The sequence below is a fragment of the Haliotis rufescens genome, unplaced genomic scaffold, assembly GCF_023055435.1.
Source record: "Haliotis rufescens isolate VD_foot unplaced genomic scaffold, xgHalRufe1.0.p SCAF_8, whole genome shotgun sequence".
Taxonomy (NCBI): Eukaryota; Metazoa; Mollusca; class Gastropoda; order Lepetellida; family Haliotidae; genus Haliotis; species Haliotis rufescens.
This window is the reverse complement of record NW_025964372.1, coordinates 24,335,950-24,353,253: the sequence shown is the minus strand read 5'-3', so window position 1 is coordinate 24,353,253 and position 17,304 is coordinate 24,335,950. Positions and strand designations below refer to the sequence as shown.

At 42.5% G+C, this 17,304-nt stretch overlaps 3 protein-coding genes across 4 annotated transcripts in view; all 3 read right to left on the bottom strand.

The window, feature by feature from the left end:
- LOC124139292 (synaptotagmin-5-like) overlaps nucleotides 1-4,945 on the bottom strand; it is a 103,042-nt gene extending 98,097 nt beyond the window's left edge. For both annotated transcript variants that reach the window (XR_006861755.2, XM_046506253.2), the window contains exon 1: nucleotides 4,812-4,945. The gene's annotated coding sequence lies outside the window, so the exon portion shown is untranslated. The remainder of the gene's footprint in view (nucleotides 1-4,811) is intronic.
- Nucleotides 4,946-14,671: 9,726 nt separating this feature from the next.
- LOC124139337 (sporozoite surface protein 2-like) lies at nucleotides 14,672-16,063 on the bottom strand. Its single transcript, XM_048389749.1, has one exon. The coding sequence runs from the start codon at nucleotides 16,061-16,063 to the stop codon at nucleotides 14,672-14,674; it is 1,392 nt and encodes a 463-aa protein (XP_048245706.1).
- Nucleotides 16,060-16,692, bottom strand: LOC125376991 (extensin-1-like). Its single transcript, XM_048389748.1, has one exon. The coding sequence runs from the start codon at nucleotides 16,690-16,692 to the stop codon at nucleotides 16,060-16,062; it is 633 nt and encodes a 210-aa protein (XP_048245705.1).
- Between the last annotated feature and the right edge of the window lie 612 nt (nucleotides 16,693-17,304).

The window sequence follows — 17,304 nt, the reverse complement described above, 5'->3', positions numbered from 1 at the left end:
GTCACCCTTACATATTGTGTTCATTTTACCAATAACTTCATTTAACCAGAACACAATTTACCCAGACAGTTTATAAATGAATGTGTATTGATTAGGATAAATCACAATTTCTATGATACCATTTAAAAAAAACACACCTTCAGACAACTTAGAATTAATGTTCAGTTTCCTATGTTACTGTTTGTTTGTTTTTTGTTAAACACCACACTTAGCAATATTCCAGCTATATGACGGCAATCTGTAAATAATCGAGTCTGGGCCAGACAATCCAGTGATTGATATCATGAGCATCGATCTATGCAATTGGGATCAATGACATAACCAAGTCTGCAAGCCTGACCACCCGATCCCGTTAGTTGCCTCTTACGACTGTGTTGGTCTGTACAAGAGCAGTAATAGGCACGGATCATTCCTTTATTGTGGTGAATGCCGTATCAAAGGAAAACAATACAGTATTTTTTGTGAAAATTTATTTGTCATTGAAATAAATAAAAATAGAAAAGACATTTAAGATATCATTTTTATCATTTAAAACATTATTAGTTATGCATTTTCCAGTGTGTGCAGTGTTTTGAAAGATGTTCTCATCAGTCTTGAAGTTATAAATATTCTCTGCACAGTACGTTTTTATTTTCATCGTTTGAGGGTTTTTGGATCTGGATTCCAAAGAAAAAACAAATAACCCCTTCAATCCTACAATCCTGTGAGCATTATATCAAAAATTTCCTGGGGCAGTCGGGTAGCCTAGTGGTTAAAGCATTCGCTCGTCATGCCAAAAACCCGGGTTAAATTCCCGACATGGGTACAATGTGTGAAGCCCATTTCTGGTGTCCCCCGCCGTGATATTGCTGGAATATTGCTAAAAGCGGCGGTAAACCATACTCACTCACTCACTCAAAAATTTCCTGATGATATACTGTTGAACCTCACTCTCTCACTCACTCACTCACTCACTCACAAACCACACAATAAACAATCTCTCTGCTTGCTAGAATAGTACTGATTGGTGTTGAATGGCATCCCCTCACTCTGTAGATGTCAAAACGGTGACCCAACACATATACAACCAGAAACCAGTCTTAATAAGAGGGATTTACAACTTTGTGGATATGATTGATGGACCAAACCAGGTGTTGTTAAGTGCTTTAACAGTTGGGTGAGAGTGAAGCGAGTGAATGTTGTTTAACGCCTCAGTCAGCAATATCCCAGCCAGTAAATGATTTGGCCAATGCCCTCAGCCAATAGTGAAGTGTCTGGCATGTACCATGTAAACATATATGTAACTTGTCAAGAGATAATCCTTACCACTCACTAATTTTCATGCCACTTAAGGTATCTTCCTAGCAGAGAGATCACGGGTGCGTTGCAAAGTGCGATTCACTTGCAAGCGATGTATAGCGATTCGCCTTACAACAGTGCACTACCTTTCACCCGCTTGCAAGCGAAACAATCGCTGGCTGAGGTCGCTTCATTCTGAAACCAAAATGGCGGCTGACTTCGACAGCGGAACAAGAAATTCTTGACTGGATCAAGGAGGAAATGAGTAAAGGTAGCCAACACCCCATCATCCTCAGTCTGCTCCACATCTTCAAAGTAGTCATAAATTTCATCAGCTCGTCATCGAGCCTTTTCTTTTACGCTCTCCTACGTCAAGGCAACCAAGCGGTAGTTGTGTCACCATTTTGGACAAATGCACAAGCACTTCGAACTGTAGCAGATCTTGGGATGAGAGATTAATTTGCTTTTTCTAAGCGATTCCTGGCTTGCAACGCACCCCATAATTAGATATGTGACCCAGCAGGAGGTAAAGAACTTTATAGGTGAAAAATCACACTTTGACTCTTCATTATATCTACAGCATCGTCGAATCACAAAAATATAAATCACAAGCTACAAATCATGTTTATTACCAAGAAACATGACATCACACATGGCGATCTTGACTGAAGTAAGTTGACATCATGGTTGTCACAATTTTATTCCAGCACCCATAAGGTTGGTTTTCTCCTGGTGGGTCACATCTATGGAAGTACAAGCATCCATCAAACACAAGTTTGTTACCAGTATCGCAAGTTTCGCAGTTGCTTCCTACCCATGAAGATCCGGGGTAGAATAGGTCTTCAGCAACCCATCCTTGCCGTAAAAAGCGACCATGCTTGTCGTAAGAGGCTACTAATGGGATCGGGTGGTCAGGCTCGCTGACTTGGTTGATGCATGTCATCAATCCTAATTTTGTGGATCGATGCTCATGATATTTATCACTGGATTGTCTGGTCCAGACTTGATTATTCACAGACCGCCGTCATATAGCTGGAATGCTGAGTGTGGCGTTAAACAAGAAACCAGCCAACCAACCAGTTGCTTCCACCCAGTTTGGGAAGAAACTTTGATGCAGCACTGAAGCACACATAAAATCACAAGATGGTGCCTAAACACTGACTGAGGACTTGAAGGGGTATCTTGCTAGGACAAACTATCTTGAACTCAGTCAACGCAACTAGCACATATTACACTCACTTGTAGTGAGAGTTGGTTGCATTACTAAAGGCCATAATAAATGAATTATTAGATTCTCCATACCAAACACTTTACCTCACATTGAAACTGTTTTGTTTCCAAATGCTAACAGTAGTACTGGGACGGGTAACACGGGTACTCGGGTCTGCTGGGTACTGAGTAGGATCCAGGTACCCACAAGACTACACGTGGTTAGTCTTGGATATATTGTTTCATGGCAAAAATTCACTATATAACTACAAGGTTACACGACAATTTTAAGTATCTAATGTTCGCATTTCTTCATGACTATGAACATGTTCCTTCTGACTTATATAAGTTTGAACAAAGCTAAAACGTCAGTAAACTTCAGTGTATGCATGACCAATCGTATTATACGTGTATCTAGATACATTCTGCCAGGGCTACTGTCAAACTATTCCCAATCAGACATTTTGTACCTATCTCTTGACACCAACAGCGGGTACCCGGGTAGGGTCAGGTAATAGGGGTGTGGGTACCCGGGTAGTAAATTTGGACTCGTCCAAGCCCTAGCTAACAGTATGTCCCCCCTTTTCTACTTTGATGAAATATATATAATACTACCAAGCATTTATGCTTCATGCAAATCCCATCTGTTAACAGTTAACATCCAACACATTGAACAGTTTCTTAGTTGTAAGATAAAATACTGAACATTTCAAAATATTTGGATGTAAATCTAATAATTTAGTGTCAGACTCCGGCGCAGTGGTGACACAGCATAACACCACTGCCACAGACTAATTTGCATATCACGTGACCAGACTTTTCTCTTGTTTGTAAACAAACACGCTTTTTCAGAAATCAGTATAGAATGGACTAATGCAAGTATTTGGGGCCCTTTACATATTATTTTACATAATTATATAGATATGCTACTACAACTGTGACAGTGAGTTGCATGACAAAATATATTTATGCCTCAAAGTGATCATATCGCAAGCCCTCCGTTTGGCTTCAATGACAGCACGTGGAGCTGTACAGCCAATGTAAACAAAGGATAACTACGCAAAAACAAGTAGATTTTCACATATTAGCATACTTTCTTAAAAAATGAACCATAACCATTCTTTGACATTTGTTTATGAAAATGTGTAGACTTGTCAAACATGAAACGGATGAAAAGCATATGCAATATCTTGAATGGACTGTGAAAGATGTGACGAATCATCAGATGGCAGTGGCCTGTGGCAGAGGTACTATGCTGGCTGGCTGCCGGCTGCATGGAACTCTGGGTAGGAGAGTGATTTAGTGTGTCCTGTGCAGAGATGAATTGAGGTGATGTGACCTGTGAGGTGTGTGGCTGCTTGGACTAGTTGGGACTAATGTCACTTTTATAGTTCTCGCCCACTGAGTTTAACACAGTTTAACATGGATACTAGGGCTTGGACGAGTCCAAATTTTCTACCCGGGTACCCAACCCCCTATTACCCGACCCTACCAGGGTACCGACTGGACTACCCGGACCCTAAGTCTCGCGATATATTGTTTAATGACAAAAATTATCTAGAACTCTATGGTTATACTACAAGTCACTAATGTTTGCAATTTTTTTCTGACAATGCACCAATTCCATCTGACTTTTCATATTTTTGAATAAAGATATAACTTAAGTCACCTTCAGTGTATGCATGACCAAATTGTTTAATACATGTATCTAAATATGTTTTGCCAGGGCTATGGTAAATAATTCCCAATCTGACATTTTGTACCTATCTTTTGAGACCCACAGTGGGTACCCGGGTAGAAAATTTGGACTCGTCCAAGCCCTAGTATCCATGTTAAACTGTGTACTGTGTGTTAAACTCAGTGGGCTAGAACTATAAAAGTGACCTTCTCAGTACCCACCCAACCCAGGTACCCGATTTACCCGTCCAAGCCCTAATGGATACCCCACTCTGACACAATAAAAAAACTGTGTTCAGTTTAACATGGATATCCCACTCAGACACAGAACTTCAGCAAGCCATGCTTGTCGTAAAAGGTGACTATGCTTGTCGTAAGAGGCGACTAACGGGATCGGGTGGTGAGGCTTGCTGAATAGGTTGATGCATGTCATCGATCCCAAATGCTTGGATCGATGCTCATGATATCAATCACTGGATTGTCTGGCCCAGACTCGATTATTTTCAGCCCGCCGTCAAATAGCTGGAATATGGAGTGTGGCGTTAAACAACAAACCAACCAACCAACCAGACACAGTACACTGACTCCAAGCTGACCAATCCTTGTTTTATCCCAAAAGCCAGGAAGGATAATAACAATTATCTCACCTTACATTCAAATCCTAGATTCCGATTGGTTAAGGAGCAGGCAATAATTTCCATGTAGTCCAGTCATGTCTCCCGCTGAGAAATCAATCGGAACACACCTCAGGTAAGTTGGTTATCTCAAGTATTGTTGAGCTGAAATGAACCGATGTTTATCTGAATGAATTGGGTAAAGGGAAACACCTTGGTTCGTTTGCTGTCAAAATGGCTTAATTAAAGTGTTTGACTTGGTGAAACTTCAGACAAATATTCTGGGCCTGTATGAATGAATGTCAGTGAGATAAATTTGTTGTCAACCGATCCGTTGTGGGTTATAGTGTGATGAACCCTGTGTGTGAGCCTTCATGTACCCTATGACCCCCCAGGGTCAGGGTACTTAGGCTCACACACAAGGTGCATCACACTATAAACCTCTCAGGATCAGTTGACAACTTATACGACCATTGTTTAATGTCTTTTGTTATGACACGGCCAGGGATCAAATCCCCAACCTTCAGCTCTCAGGGCAAGAGCTCTATCCACTTGACCATGGAGGTGCTCCCTAAGCACAGGGGAATTGCTCTGGCACTGATTCAGCATCTCACAAGGTAGCGAACTGCCACATCACGAAACACTGACCTTGTCATTCTGCATGCTACATCTTTTGATAGAAAGGTATAAAAGGCAGCATCCAAACAAATCACTGACTACATCTTGGAATGTTAACTTGGCATGTTTCTAATGTCAGTCAACTTGTTTTCATATTATTTACAAATTTAAAAGCTAGCAATTAATATTTTAAGTCATTTTGAAGATAATTCATATTAAATAACTTCGTTTATGACATGTAGAGAATCTCATACTCATTTCTTTTGACATTAAATATATTAACACAAGTCAATTAAAGCAGCAAGACTCCCATTCTTGCTTAGACTTTCTACTTTTATCAACAAATATTGACAGTAGCGGGTGACCTCGCCTAGGTGAACACTACCAATCTGACTGTCATTAATTTCCCAATGAACGTCAGTATGTCACGTGATTACGTTGTCAATCGAGCCGAGACATACATCGATTCAGGGTGTGAATGATGCAGGCTTGGAAGACAGACAGATCATGTATATGTCGGGTCACAGAAATGAAGCGTTCATTCGAAGCTACAACAGAGAATGCTCGACTCACCAAAAGAAATCACTGAGCTCCACACTTAGGTGTATTGCTACGTTAATATCAATCCATTTTCAGCATCACGCACTCGGGTCTGGATTTCTTTCCAACGCCAACTTTACTGGGTGCGACTTTTATTTCAAGCAAATGACATTGCTGTAGCCGCCATTTTCTGCCATTTGTAAAACAAGGGGATGTCACTCTAAATGGAATGTTTGGGACGGATGACGTCACGACGTCACGACTCTCTGCGTTCATATAGTTCACTTTAGATACGGTAATTAAAGTTTGATGTTTAATGGATTGTTTTGTTATGATTTATGTATCTGTTAATATCAGGATTGAAGTTGTATTTGTTGACGTTCATCAGGTGATGAAGACAGTGTGTCACATGATGCAAATTTACCATGAAGCGCTTCAACAAATACAACTTCAATCCTTAAGTGTTGATTATGTGACATTAAAAGTCACAAGTATGAGAATCTCTATAAATCACAAAAATATCAATTAAAGTTGAAAAACTCCTCGACTATGGTGGAATTGGAAATTATAACAGAAATATTGTTCAAATCGGAATCAAATCAAACTCACTGATCCCTTAATGGAAGCTTCTCATAGAGATGTTTTCTTCTTATTTGTTCCATACCAGGGTCCACTTGCACAAAGCGATCTTAGCGCTAAGATGATCTTAACTCCCATACTTTAACATAGGCTTACAATAGTCTTAGCGCTAAGATCGTTTTGTGCAAGTGGGCCCAGGAGTGAGGGGGGAGTAATATTATGCCCAGTAAGCAATATTCAGCCATACTATGCAATCTTTTTTTTGTAAATAATCAAATCTGGGTCAGGCGAACCAGTTAATGAAACATCCATCCAATCCTCATTCAGACGGTCTTCTGGTCTCACGGATAGAGCATCTGCCCAAAAATAATTTCATGCATGATAAAAAAACACACAGAACATTGACATACAGTCCCTTTAAAACCCATCTCCTCACCTTTGACTCATTCAACGACTATGGGCCTGCCATGTTTTTAGATTCCAAAGGGTAAGCCATGACACATGCACTGCAGTGGAGCTTTAACCAGTATGTCGTCCAATTTCTGCAGGAAGTGCTCCAATACGTCCATGTTGGCATAACATGCACAACGATAAAAAACACTGTTTCTTTGGTAGCTGCTCATGTTTGCTAATGCCATGGAAAGGAAAAGATTTCATTGATTTTCTAGACCTTAGAAAAACTGGCAAAACATACAAAGCTGACATCAATAAAGATTCCAATTCGTGTACAGTACAGGAGTTGCTGACACAGTCAGGATCAAGAGATGTTGGGATTCGTCCTGACTGAAAAGACACACTAACTGTTTCCTCAATACAGGAAGTCCAAAGTGATGCATCTGAACCAACCATCATTTAATGACCAGCAATCAGGGATACAAACTCACAACACTTGCCAAGGTTTTCTACTCATTTGCCGATGAATGTTAAAGATTTCATATGAAAAGACATGGTTGAAATGTTCTATGCAATACAAGTAAATCAACAATTAAAGTAGCCAAACTCCCATGCATGCCGTAGAGATTTTCTACTTTTATCAGTCCGCCTCCATGGTCTAGTGTTAGAGCATCTGCCCGGAGAGCAGAAGGTCCGGAGTTTGATCCCCGGCTGCATCATACCAAGAGACGTTAAAAGATGGTACTTGTTGTTACCCTGTCTGGTGCTCGGCACTAAGAGGCTTAAACAAGGACTGGTCAGCTCGGAGTCAGTATACTGTGTCTGAGTGGGGTATTCATGTTAAAACTGCGGCATGGTATCTCAGTGAGCTAGCACTATAAACTGGCATCAGTCCAAACTAGCACAAGCAGCCACACACACACATGTGCATGCACGTCGCTATATAAGTGCAATAATCTTGGACGCGACGTTAAACCCAATTTCACCTCACCTTCTACTACTTATCCACAAGTGTTATATTTGATTTGAAAAGACACGAGGTTGAGATCTTATTTATCATGCATCCAGCACCATTCATAATCATTAAGTACAAACACAATTTCATGACCATGTTGAGACCATTTACAAATGATTACAATTAGGGCTGGGACGGGTAACTCGGGTACCGGGGTCGAGTGGACACTGAGTAGGACCCGGTTACCCAGAGGACTACCCTGACCCGTGGTTAGTCACATGATACATTGTTTAAATGACAAAAATGATTTAAATCTCTATCGTTACACTACAAGCCACTAATGTTCAAATTTCTTTCTGACAATGCACCCATTTCATCTGACTTTTATATGTTAAGATAAAGACAAAACTTCAGTCAACTTCATTGTGCATGACCAGATCATTTTTTATGTGTACCTAAATACATTTTGCCAGGGCTATGGTGATGGTCAGACAAACTTTACCCGATCGGACAGTTTGTACCTATCTCTTGAGACCTACAGCGGGTTTTGGGTAGGGTAGGGTAATAATGGGGTGGGTACCCGGGTAATCTCGTCCCAGGTCTAATTACAATGCATCACTTTCAAAAATATATATCAAAATACACTTCTATTATTCGGTTGAAACATTTTTGGTCTAGACATTTCAGGTAAGAGTATGGTATCTATAGGAATTACTTCAAACATACTGTTTTATGTGTGTTCATAAATGACAAAATTGTTGAATGAAAAGCCTTTCTCTTTTTCGACATGGAAGGAAAAGAAGCCCATTCCAGATGCCCCAGGCCTCAGAAAAGCTGGCAAAACAAGCTGACATCAAGGATTTCAATTCTTGTACAACACAGGTAGAGAGTCAAGAGGCAGACACAGGGGGATCTGCCTTGACTGAGAACTTACACAAAATGTTTCCTAGGTACAGGAAGTCCATCCCAGGGAATAAGCCATGCAGCTAAACCAACCATCATATGGTGATTAGTGGTCAGGGATGCGAAATCACGACTAGCATAAATCTGGTCAAGCTCCTTCCCAGTGCGTGACATCTTCATTACCTTTGGATATCATCGCTGCCAACATGCAGCGGCCATTACAAGAATCTGGAAAATTTTCCCTCTAACCCCAAATGTTGTGACATGTATATTTTTGTGTATGTCTTTGGGAATGCCATCCTAGTGAACTGGAAAAAGATTTACAACTGATTTACTATTTTCCAAATGGATTTACGTTTGTTTGTATAATCAGATTGGTTTGAGATTGCAGACAAAATGAAAAGTGTCCAACTTTTCTTTGCATTCTCTTTGCAACTTATGACATTATAGTTCAAACAGAAATAGAAATTGACAAAGAAACAAAATAATTTAGCCGGGGGGAGAGTATTGACATCACAACTGTCATCATTTGTTTGTAAACGTAACGGTCTGTCGGTTGCGAATACATCTTCATGCATGTTTGTGGCCACCTAGCATTATCTACTATAGTCTGGAAGGTAATTTAAGGTACCGACGTTTACTACAATATCTGAAAAACTATCGGACCTACTCCAGTCAAAGTTGGTATGAGATTATTAAACAGTCATACATAACTTGATATTACATTTAAAGTTGAACCAATCAACTCAACTCGAAAGGGTGCACAGGAATCACGCACGAACGAATACGGTGTTAGTGTTGGGCGTCTCAACGTGTGTGATTCCCGTGCACCCTTTCAAGTTGAGTTGATTGGTTCAACTGTGTCATATGGCCCTGTGACGCAATTTTAAAATTACCTTCCAAATTATAAGTGGGGAGCTATGACTGGTGACAGTGACAGGATTGAGACCTTTAACACACGTCCACAAGTGCCCTTGTATACCAGTTACTTTGGCTGAACAAATAGACTATCATTTAAGGCATTGTAAGGGCCAAAACATTGTAATGCAATATACCATATTCAACATAATAAGAGCCCAGGGCGCTCTCAAAATTAGAAATAGGGGGCTCTTATTAGAATACAATTTTGGTGAAAAACAACAGAGTTGAAAGATTGTAAATTGTGTATTTGTGTAGATTTTAGGTTAAACGATATAAATCATAACAAAACTCGTTACATTTTTTTACCTCAATATACTTAAATATATTGCAATATGGATCATTTGAAAAACATAATGCTGTATACTTTAATACCCATAATACCATACAGTCCTACACATATTGATAGATTAGTAATAAAACAGAGAGAAAAAACACAAACATAGTAACAATTGACCTATTGGATTACAACACTAAAAAGTGGAAAAGAATCAATTTGAAAGTGTCAAGTTCAATACTTTGATGAATGCGACTGATATGCTGATCAGTGAGACCGACAAGACCAGCATGCAACATTTTTAGAAGTCTTCTGTATTTAATTACCCACTGCCGAACAACCAGACTTTTTCACACACAATTTTGTACCCATTAAATTATAAAAAGTCTGGCCAAACACAAAAATGTACAGCTAAATTAATATCTCAAGACTTGTCACAGTGTTTCTACATCCCAGTGTGATATAATAGATCTGTCTGTTAATACAACTCACGAAGAGCTGTAATATTATTGATGCCGCATTAAACAATAATCACTCACTCACTTCAAATAACGGTATTACCTCCTACTCGTGTTATTTTGAGTTGTGATCCTGTCTCGGTACCTGTGTAATTTAGTTGCCATAGCAACATGGATTAGGCAGAAAACTCAGACAAAAGACATCCAGCCAATAAAGACTGTAGCTCACCTCCCTAAATCAAGACTTGTTTCTTTCTTTACAATTTTTGTATGAAATGGTTGATAGGTGAACGAGTGAGTCAGTTTGATTTTATGCTGCTTTTAGCAATATTTCAGCAATATCACGATGGGGGACACCAGAAATGGGCTTCACACATTGCATCCATGTCGGGAATTGAACCCGGGTCTTCGCTGTGACGAGCGAACACTTTTTAACCACTAGGCAACCCGACTGCCCCGATAGTAGGAGAGAAATGAAAGGCAAGAAAGGGATTATCTTGTTATGTTGTCACATAGAGACAGACTCACCGGTCATGACGTCAAAGGGACAATATGTCGATGGTTCTGGGTGTTTTTAAATCATGCATGAAATAATTTCTGTGTGACATCAAATGCCTGAATCAATTCCAAAACCAAAACAATAGAGCTCTGCAAAATGAAGCCGAAATGTAAGCGCTAAGCAGAGTAAACTGGCTTCAGTCATGCTTTATATTAGAGGCAGATTAAACAGAAAGCTTGTGTAGTTTTCTTACAAATGAGTTATGAAATATTAATTGCCAGCTTGATGACAATAGAGGCCAGTGTTTATCAAAGCCTAGATTACAACCTAATAATGCCTCAGTTGCATGAAGCTAATCACTCTCCTACCCAGAGTTCCTTGCGGCCAGCCTGGTACCTCTGTCCAATCATCACATCTAACACATAGTCCATTCATGTGTTTTTCATCTGTTTCATTTAGAACCCCTATATCATAGCCCTACGGAGAGCTGGCAATACTTTGATGTGTAAAGCTATATTGTCATGAACCTCACTGTCACAGTTGTAGTAGCATATCTATAAACGTATATCTACCTAATTATGCAAAACAATATGTAAAGACTTGCATTAGGCTCCTCTGTTCTTATTTCATTAGTAGTGCGTTTGTTTCCGAACACGATTCCAAGAGATTAGTCCAGTCACATGATAAGCCAACACACGCGGTGTGGTCACTGGAGCAGAAAGGTTTCTGGTGGAATAAGGCTCTTGTTCACAAACAATGCTTCAGAACGGTCGATACACTTTAAACATACTTTATCCATAACAGTGGTGAAAAGTGCTCAAATAGGCTGACCTCCCTTTCTCACTTGGATACAAAAAAGCTTGATTACATTGCAGGTATTCAAAATCAATGTCTGTTTTTCAGAAGACAATTTAATGTTTTGAAGTACTTTGACAGTGGATTGTGGGACAAGATGAAAGACAATGACCTAACTGCAGGACCCAGACATGTAGAAAGCTTGAAGGTCTCCGTGATGTATAGGAAAAGTTGCAGGTCAGTTGATTATTTTGGCCAAGTTGCGGGTCCCAGACATGTGTGACAAGTTGCAGGTCACTTCCGTGAGGGACAAGGTGATGGTCACAGTGACATGTGGGACAAGTTGCAGGTCACTGATGTGAGGGACAAGGTGATGGTCACAGTGACACGTGGGACAAGTTGCACGTCACTGACGTGAGGGACAAGGTGATGGTCACAGTGACATGTGGGACAAGTCGCAGGTCACTGACGTGAGGGACAAGGTGATGGTCACAGTGACATGTGGGACAAGTCGCAGGTCACTGACTTGAGGGACAAGGTGATGGTCACAGTGACATGTTGGACAAGTTGCAGGTCACTGACGTGAGGGACAAGGTGATGGTCACAGTGACATGTGGGACAAGTTGCAGGTCACTGACGTGGGGGACAAGGTGATTGTCACAGTGACATGTGGGACAAGTTGCAGGTCATTGACGTGAGGGACAAGGTGATGGTCACAGTGACATGTTGGACAAGTTGCAGGTCACTGACGTTAGGGACAAAGTGATGGTCACAGTGACATGTGGGACAAGTTGCACGTCACTGACGTGAGGGACAAGGTGATGGTCACAGTGACATGTGGGACAAATTGCAGGTCACTGACGTGAGGGACAAGGTGATGGTCACAGTGACATGTGGAACAATTAGGTCAGTTAATTATTTTGGCCAAGTTTCGGATCACTGACGTGAGGGACAAGGTGATGGTCACAGTGACATGTGGGACAAGTTGCAGGTCACTGACGTGAGGGACAAGGTGATGGTCACAGTGACATGTGGGACAAGTTGCAGGTCACTGACGTGAGGGACAAGGTGATGGTCACAGTGACATGTTGGACAAGTTGCAGGTCACTGACGTGAGGGACAAGGTGATGGTCACAGTGACATGTGGGACAAGTTGCAGGTCACTTCCGTGAGGGACAAGGTGATGGTCACAGTGACATGTTGGACAAGTTGCAGGTCACTGACGTTAGAGACAAAGTGATGGTCACAGTGACATGTGGGACAAGTTGCACGTCACTGACGTGTGAGACAAGGTGATGGTCACAGTGACATGTGGGACAAATTGCAGGTCACTGACGTGTGGGACAAGGTGATGGTCACAGTGACATGTGGAACAATTAGGTCAGTTAATTATTTTGGCCAAGTTGCGGATCACTGACGTGAGGGACAAGGTGATGGTCACAGTGACATGTGGGACAAGTTGCAGGTCACTGACGTGAGGGACAAGGTGATGGTCACAGTGACATTTGGGACAAGTTGCAGGTCACTGACGTGAGGGACAAGGTGATGGTCACAGTGACATTTGGGACAAGTTGCAGGTCACTGATGTGAGGGACAAGGTGATGGTCACAGTGACATGTGGAACAATTAGGTCAGTTAATTATTTTGGCGAAGTTTCGGGTCACTGATGTGAGGGACAAGGTGATGGTCACAGTGACATGTGGAACAATTAGGTCAGTTAATTATTTTGGCGAAGTTTCGGGTCACTGACGTGAGGGACAAGGTGATGGTCACAATGACATGTGGGACAAGTTGCAGGTCACTGACGTGAGGGACAAGGTGATGGTCACAGTGACATTTGGGACAAGTTGCAGGTCACTGACGTGAGGGACAAGGTGATGGTCACAGTGACATTTGGGACAAGTTGCAGGTCACTGATGTGAGGGACAAGGTGATGGTCACAGTGACATGTGGAACAATTAGGTCAGTTAATTATTTTGGCGAAGTTTCGGGTCACTGACGTGAGGGACAAGGTGATGGTCACAATGACATGTGGGACAAGTTGCAGGTCACTGACGTAAGGGACAAGGTGATGGTCACAGTGACATGTGGGACAAATTGCAGGTCACTGACATGAGGGACAAGGTGATGGTCACAGTGACATGTGGGACAAGTTGCAGGTCACTGACGTGAGGGACAAGGTGATGGTCACAGTGACATGTGGGACAAGTTGCAGGTCACTGACGTGAGGGACAAGTTGATGGATAGTGACATGTTGGACAAGTTGCAGGTCACTGACGTGAGGGACAAGGTGATGGTCACAGTGACATGTGGGAGAAGTTGCAGGTCATTGACGTGAGGGACGAGGTGATGGTCACAGTGACATGTTGGACAAGTTGCAGGTCACTGACGTGTGAGACAAGGTGATGGTCACAGTGACATGTTGGTCAAGGTGAAGGTGAAATTATGAGCACAAAGTGAGGTGAAATGGGGTTTAATGTTGTGCTTATTCCACTTATATTGTGATGTGTGCATGCATGCTTGAACTCGTTCAGGCTAAAGTCATTTTCACAAAGCTAGCCCACTGAGATACCATGCTGCAGTTTAACATGGATACCCAACTCAGACACTGTATACATAGTCCTTGTTTTATTGCCGAGCACCGTGCAGGGTAAAAACAAGTACCATATTAAAAACATATTTTAGTGTGACTGCATCTGCAGTTGCTCTTTTCACTAAACCACGGAGTCTTGTTAGGACAATGTTCAAGCTATACTCATCTTCTGTATATCATGATTCAGCAACAACATAATGTGGAACATCCAAAGTTTCTGGTATTTCAAATAGGGCTTTACTGGACCTCCTAATACCCGACCCTACCCAGTACCCACTGTAGGTCTCAAGGGTACATAATGTCCAATTGGGAATTGTTTTACTGGAGCCCTGGCATAAACTATTTAGATACACATATAAATGATCTCATCTTGCATGCAGGAAAATGACTGAAGCTCTATCTTTACTCAAGCAGGAAGGAATGCGAACATTAGCGACTTGTGGTGTATCTTTGGAGTTATAGTGAATTTTGGTTATAAAACAATATATCATCTGTTTCCTGTAGTGCATGGTTTTCATGTAGTCCCCGGGGTTTCTGGGGTTCATGGGGATCCTGTAGTGCATGGGGTTCACGGGGGTCCTGTAGTGCATGGGGTTCATGTAGTGCATGGCATTCATGGGGGTCCTGTAGTGCATGGGGTTCATGGGGGTCCTGAAGTGCATAGGGTTCATGGGGATCCTGTAGTGCATGGGGTTCATGGGGGTCCTGTAGTGCATGGGGTTCATGGGGGTCCTGTAGTGCATGGGGTTCATGTAGTGCATGGGGTTCATTTGGGTCCTGTAGTGCATGGGGTTCATGGGGGTCCTGTAGTGCATGGGGTTCATGGGGGTCCTGTAGTGCATGGGGGTCCTGTAGTGCATGGGGTTCATGGGGGTCCTGTAGTGCATGGGGGTCCTGTAGTGCATGGGGTTCATGTAGTGCATGGAGTTCATGGGGTCCTGTAGTGCATGGGGTTCATGGGGGTCCTGTAGTGCATGGGGTTCATGGGGGTCCTGTAGTGCATGGGGTTCATGTAGTGCATGGGGTTTATGGGAGTCCTGTATTGCATGGAGTTCATGGGGTTCCTGTAGTGCATGGGGTTCATGTAGTGCATGGGGTTTATGGGAGTCCTGTATTGCATGGGGTTCATGGGGTTCCTGTAGTGCATGGGGTTCCTGGGGTTCCTGTAGTGCATAGGGTTCATTGGGGTCCTGTAGTGCATGGGGTTCATGTAGTGTATGGGGTAGTGCATTGGGGGCCTGTAGTGCATGGGGTTCATGGGGCTCCTGTAGTGCATGGGGTTCATGGGGGTCCTGTAGTGCCTGGGGTTCCTGGGGTTCCTGTAGTGCATGGGGTTCATGGGGGTCCTGTAGTGCATGGGGTTCCGGTAGTGCATGGACTTCATGGGGGTCCTGTAGTGCATAGAGTTCATGGGGGTCTTGTTGTGCATGGGGTTTAATGGGGTGTATGTAGTGCATGGAGTTCATGTAGTGCATGGGGGTCCTGTAGTGCATGGGGTTCATGGGGGTCCTGTAGTGCATGGGGTTCATGTAGTGCATGGGGTTTATGGGAGTCCTGTATTGCATGGAGTTCATGGGGTTCCTGTAGTGCATGGGGTTCCTGGGGTTCCTGTAGTGCATAGGGTTCATTGGGGTCCTGTAGTGCATGGGGTTCATGTAGTGTATGGGGTAGTGCATTGGGGGCCTGTAGTGCATGGGGTTCATGGGGCTCCTGTAGTGCATGGGGTTCATTGGGGTCCTGTAGTGCCTGGGGTTCATGGGGCTCTGTAGTGCATGGGGTTCCTGGGGGTCATATAGTGCATGGGGTTCCTGGGGGTCCTGTAGTGCATGGGGTTCATGGGGGTCCTGTAGTGCATAGAGTTCATGTGGGTCTTGTAGTGCATGGGGTTCATGGGGTGTATGTAGTGCATGGAGTTCATGTAGTGCATGGGGGTCCTGTAGTGCACGGGGTTCATGGGGTTCATGGGGGTCCTGTAGTGCATGGGGGTCCTGTAGTGCATAGAGTTCATGGGGGTCTTGTAGTGCATGGGGTTCCTGGGGTGTATGTAGTGCATGGAGTTCATGTAGTGCATGGGGGTCCTGTAGTGCACGGGGTTCATGGGGGTACTGTAGTGCATGGGGGTCCTGTAGTGCATGGGGTTCCGGTAGTGCATGGACTTCATGGGGATCCTGTAGTGCATGGGGTTCATGGGGGTCATGTAGTGCATGGGGTTCATGGGGGTCCCGTAGTGCATGGGGTTCATGGGGGTCCTGTAGTGCATGGGGTTCCGGTAGTGCATGGACTTCATGGGGATCCTGTAGTGCATAGAGTTCATTGGGGTCATGTAGTGCATGGGGTTCATGGGGTGTATGTAGTGCATGGAGTTCATGTAGTGCACGGGGTTCATGGGGTTCAATCAGAATTCATCAGAATCCTGTGCCATGCTTGTATGACTAACACAAACACCATCAAAGTAAAGAATTCAAAATGTGAAAACATTTGTATGCCATTTGTTTAGCTTTAGGAGAAGTATTTGTCGGTGTGAGTGGAAAAGAATTGTCAAGAGAAATGTAAATTTTGAGACACAATAATTGCCGGTTACAGAATTGTTATTTTGAGGGAAACTGGTTAGAAGCGACAGAAAGATCTGTAAAGTAATTTTAATTAATCTGGCCTTAAATCAAATTGCCAGAGAAAGTACATATCATTTTATATAGAGTCTGACAAAATAGCAATTTTTTCAAGAAATGTTAAGCAAACATGTACTTAAATAGTTTGTTTTAGGAGAATGTATTCAAGAAATATGAATAAAATAAACTTAAGTAGTGTGTTTTTGGAGAATTTGTTCAGGAATATATATCAAAGAAACTTGTATTTATATGGTTGATTTTAGGGCCATTTATTCAGGAAATATTAAGGAAACATGTACTTAAATAGCTGGTTTTAGGTGAAGTAATTCAGGAAATATTAAGGAAATATATACTTAAATATATACTTAAATGTTGTTTCGGGGGAATTT

What these genes read in the sequence shown, in the direction of transcription:
- LOC125376991 (XM_048389748.1), bottom strand. Translation starts at nt 16,692, where the DNA reads ATGAACCCCGTGCACTACATGAACTCCATGCACTACATACACCCCATG.
- LOC124139337 (XM_048389749.1), bottom strand. Translation starts at nt 16,063, where the DNA reads ATGAACCCCAGGCACTACAGGACCCCAATGAACCCCATGCACTACAGG.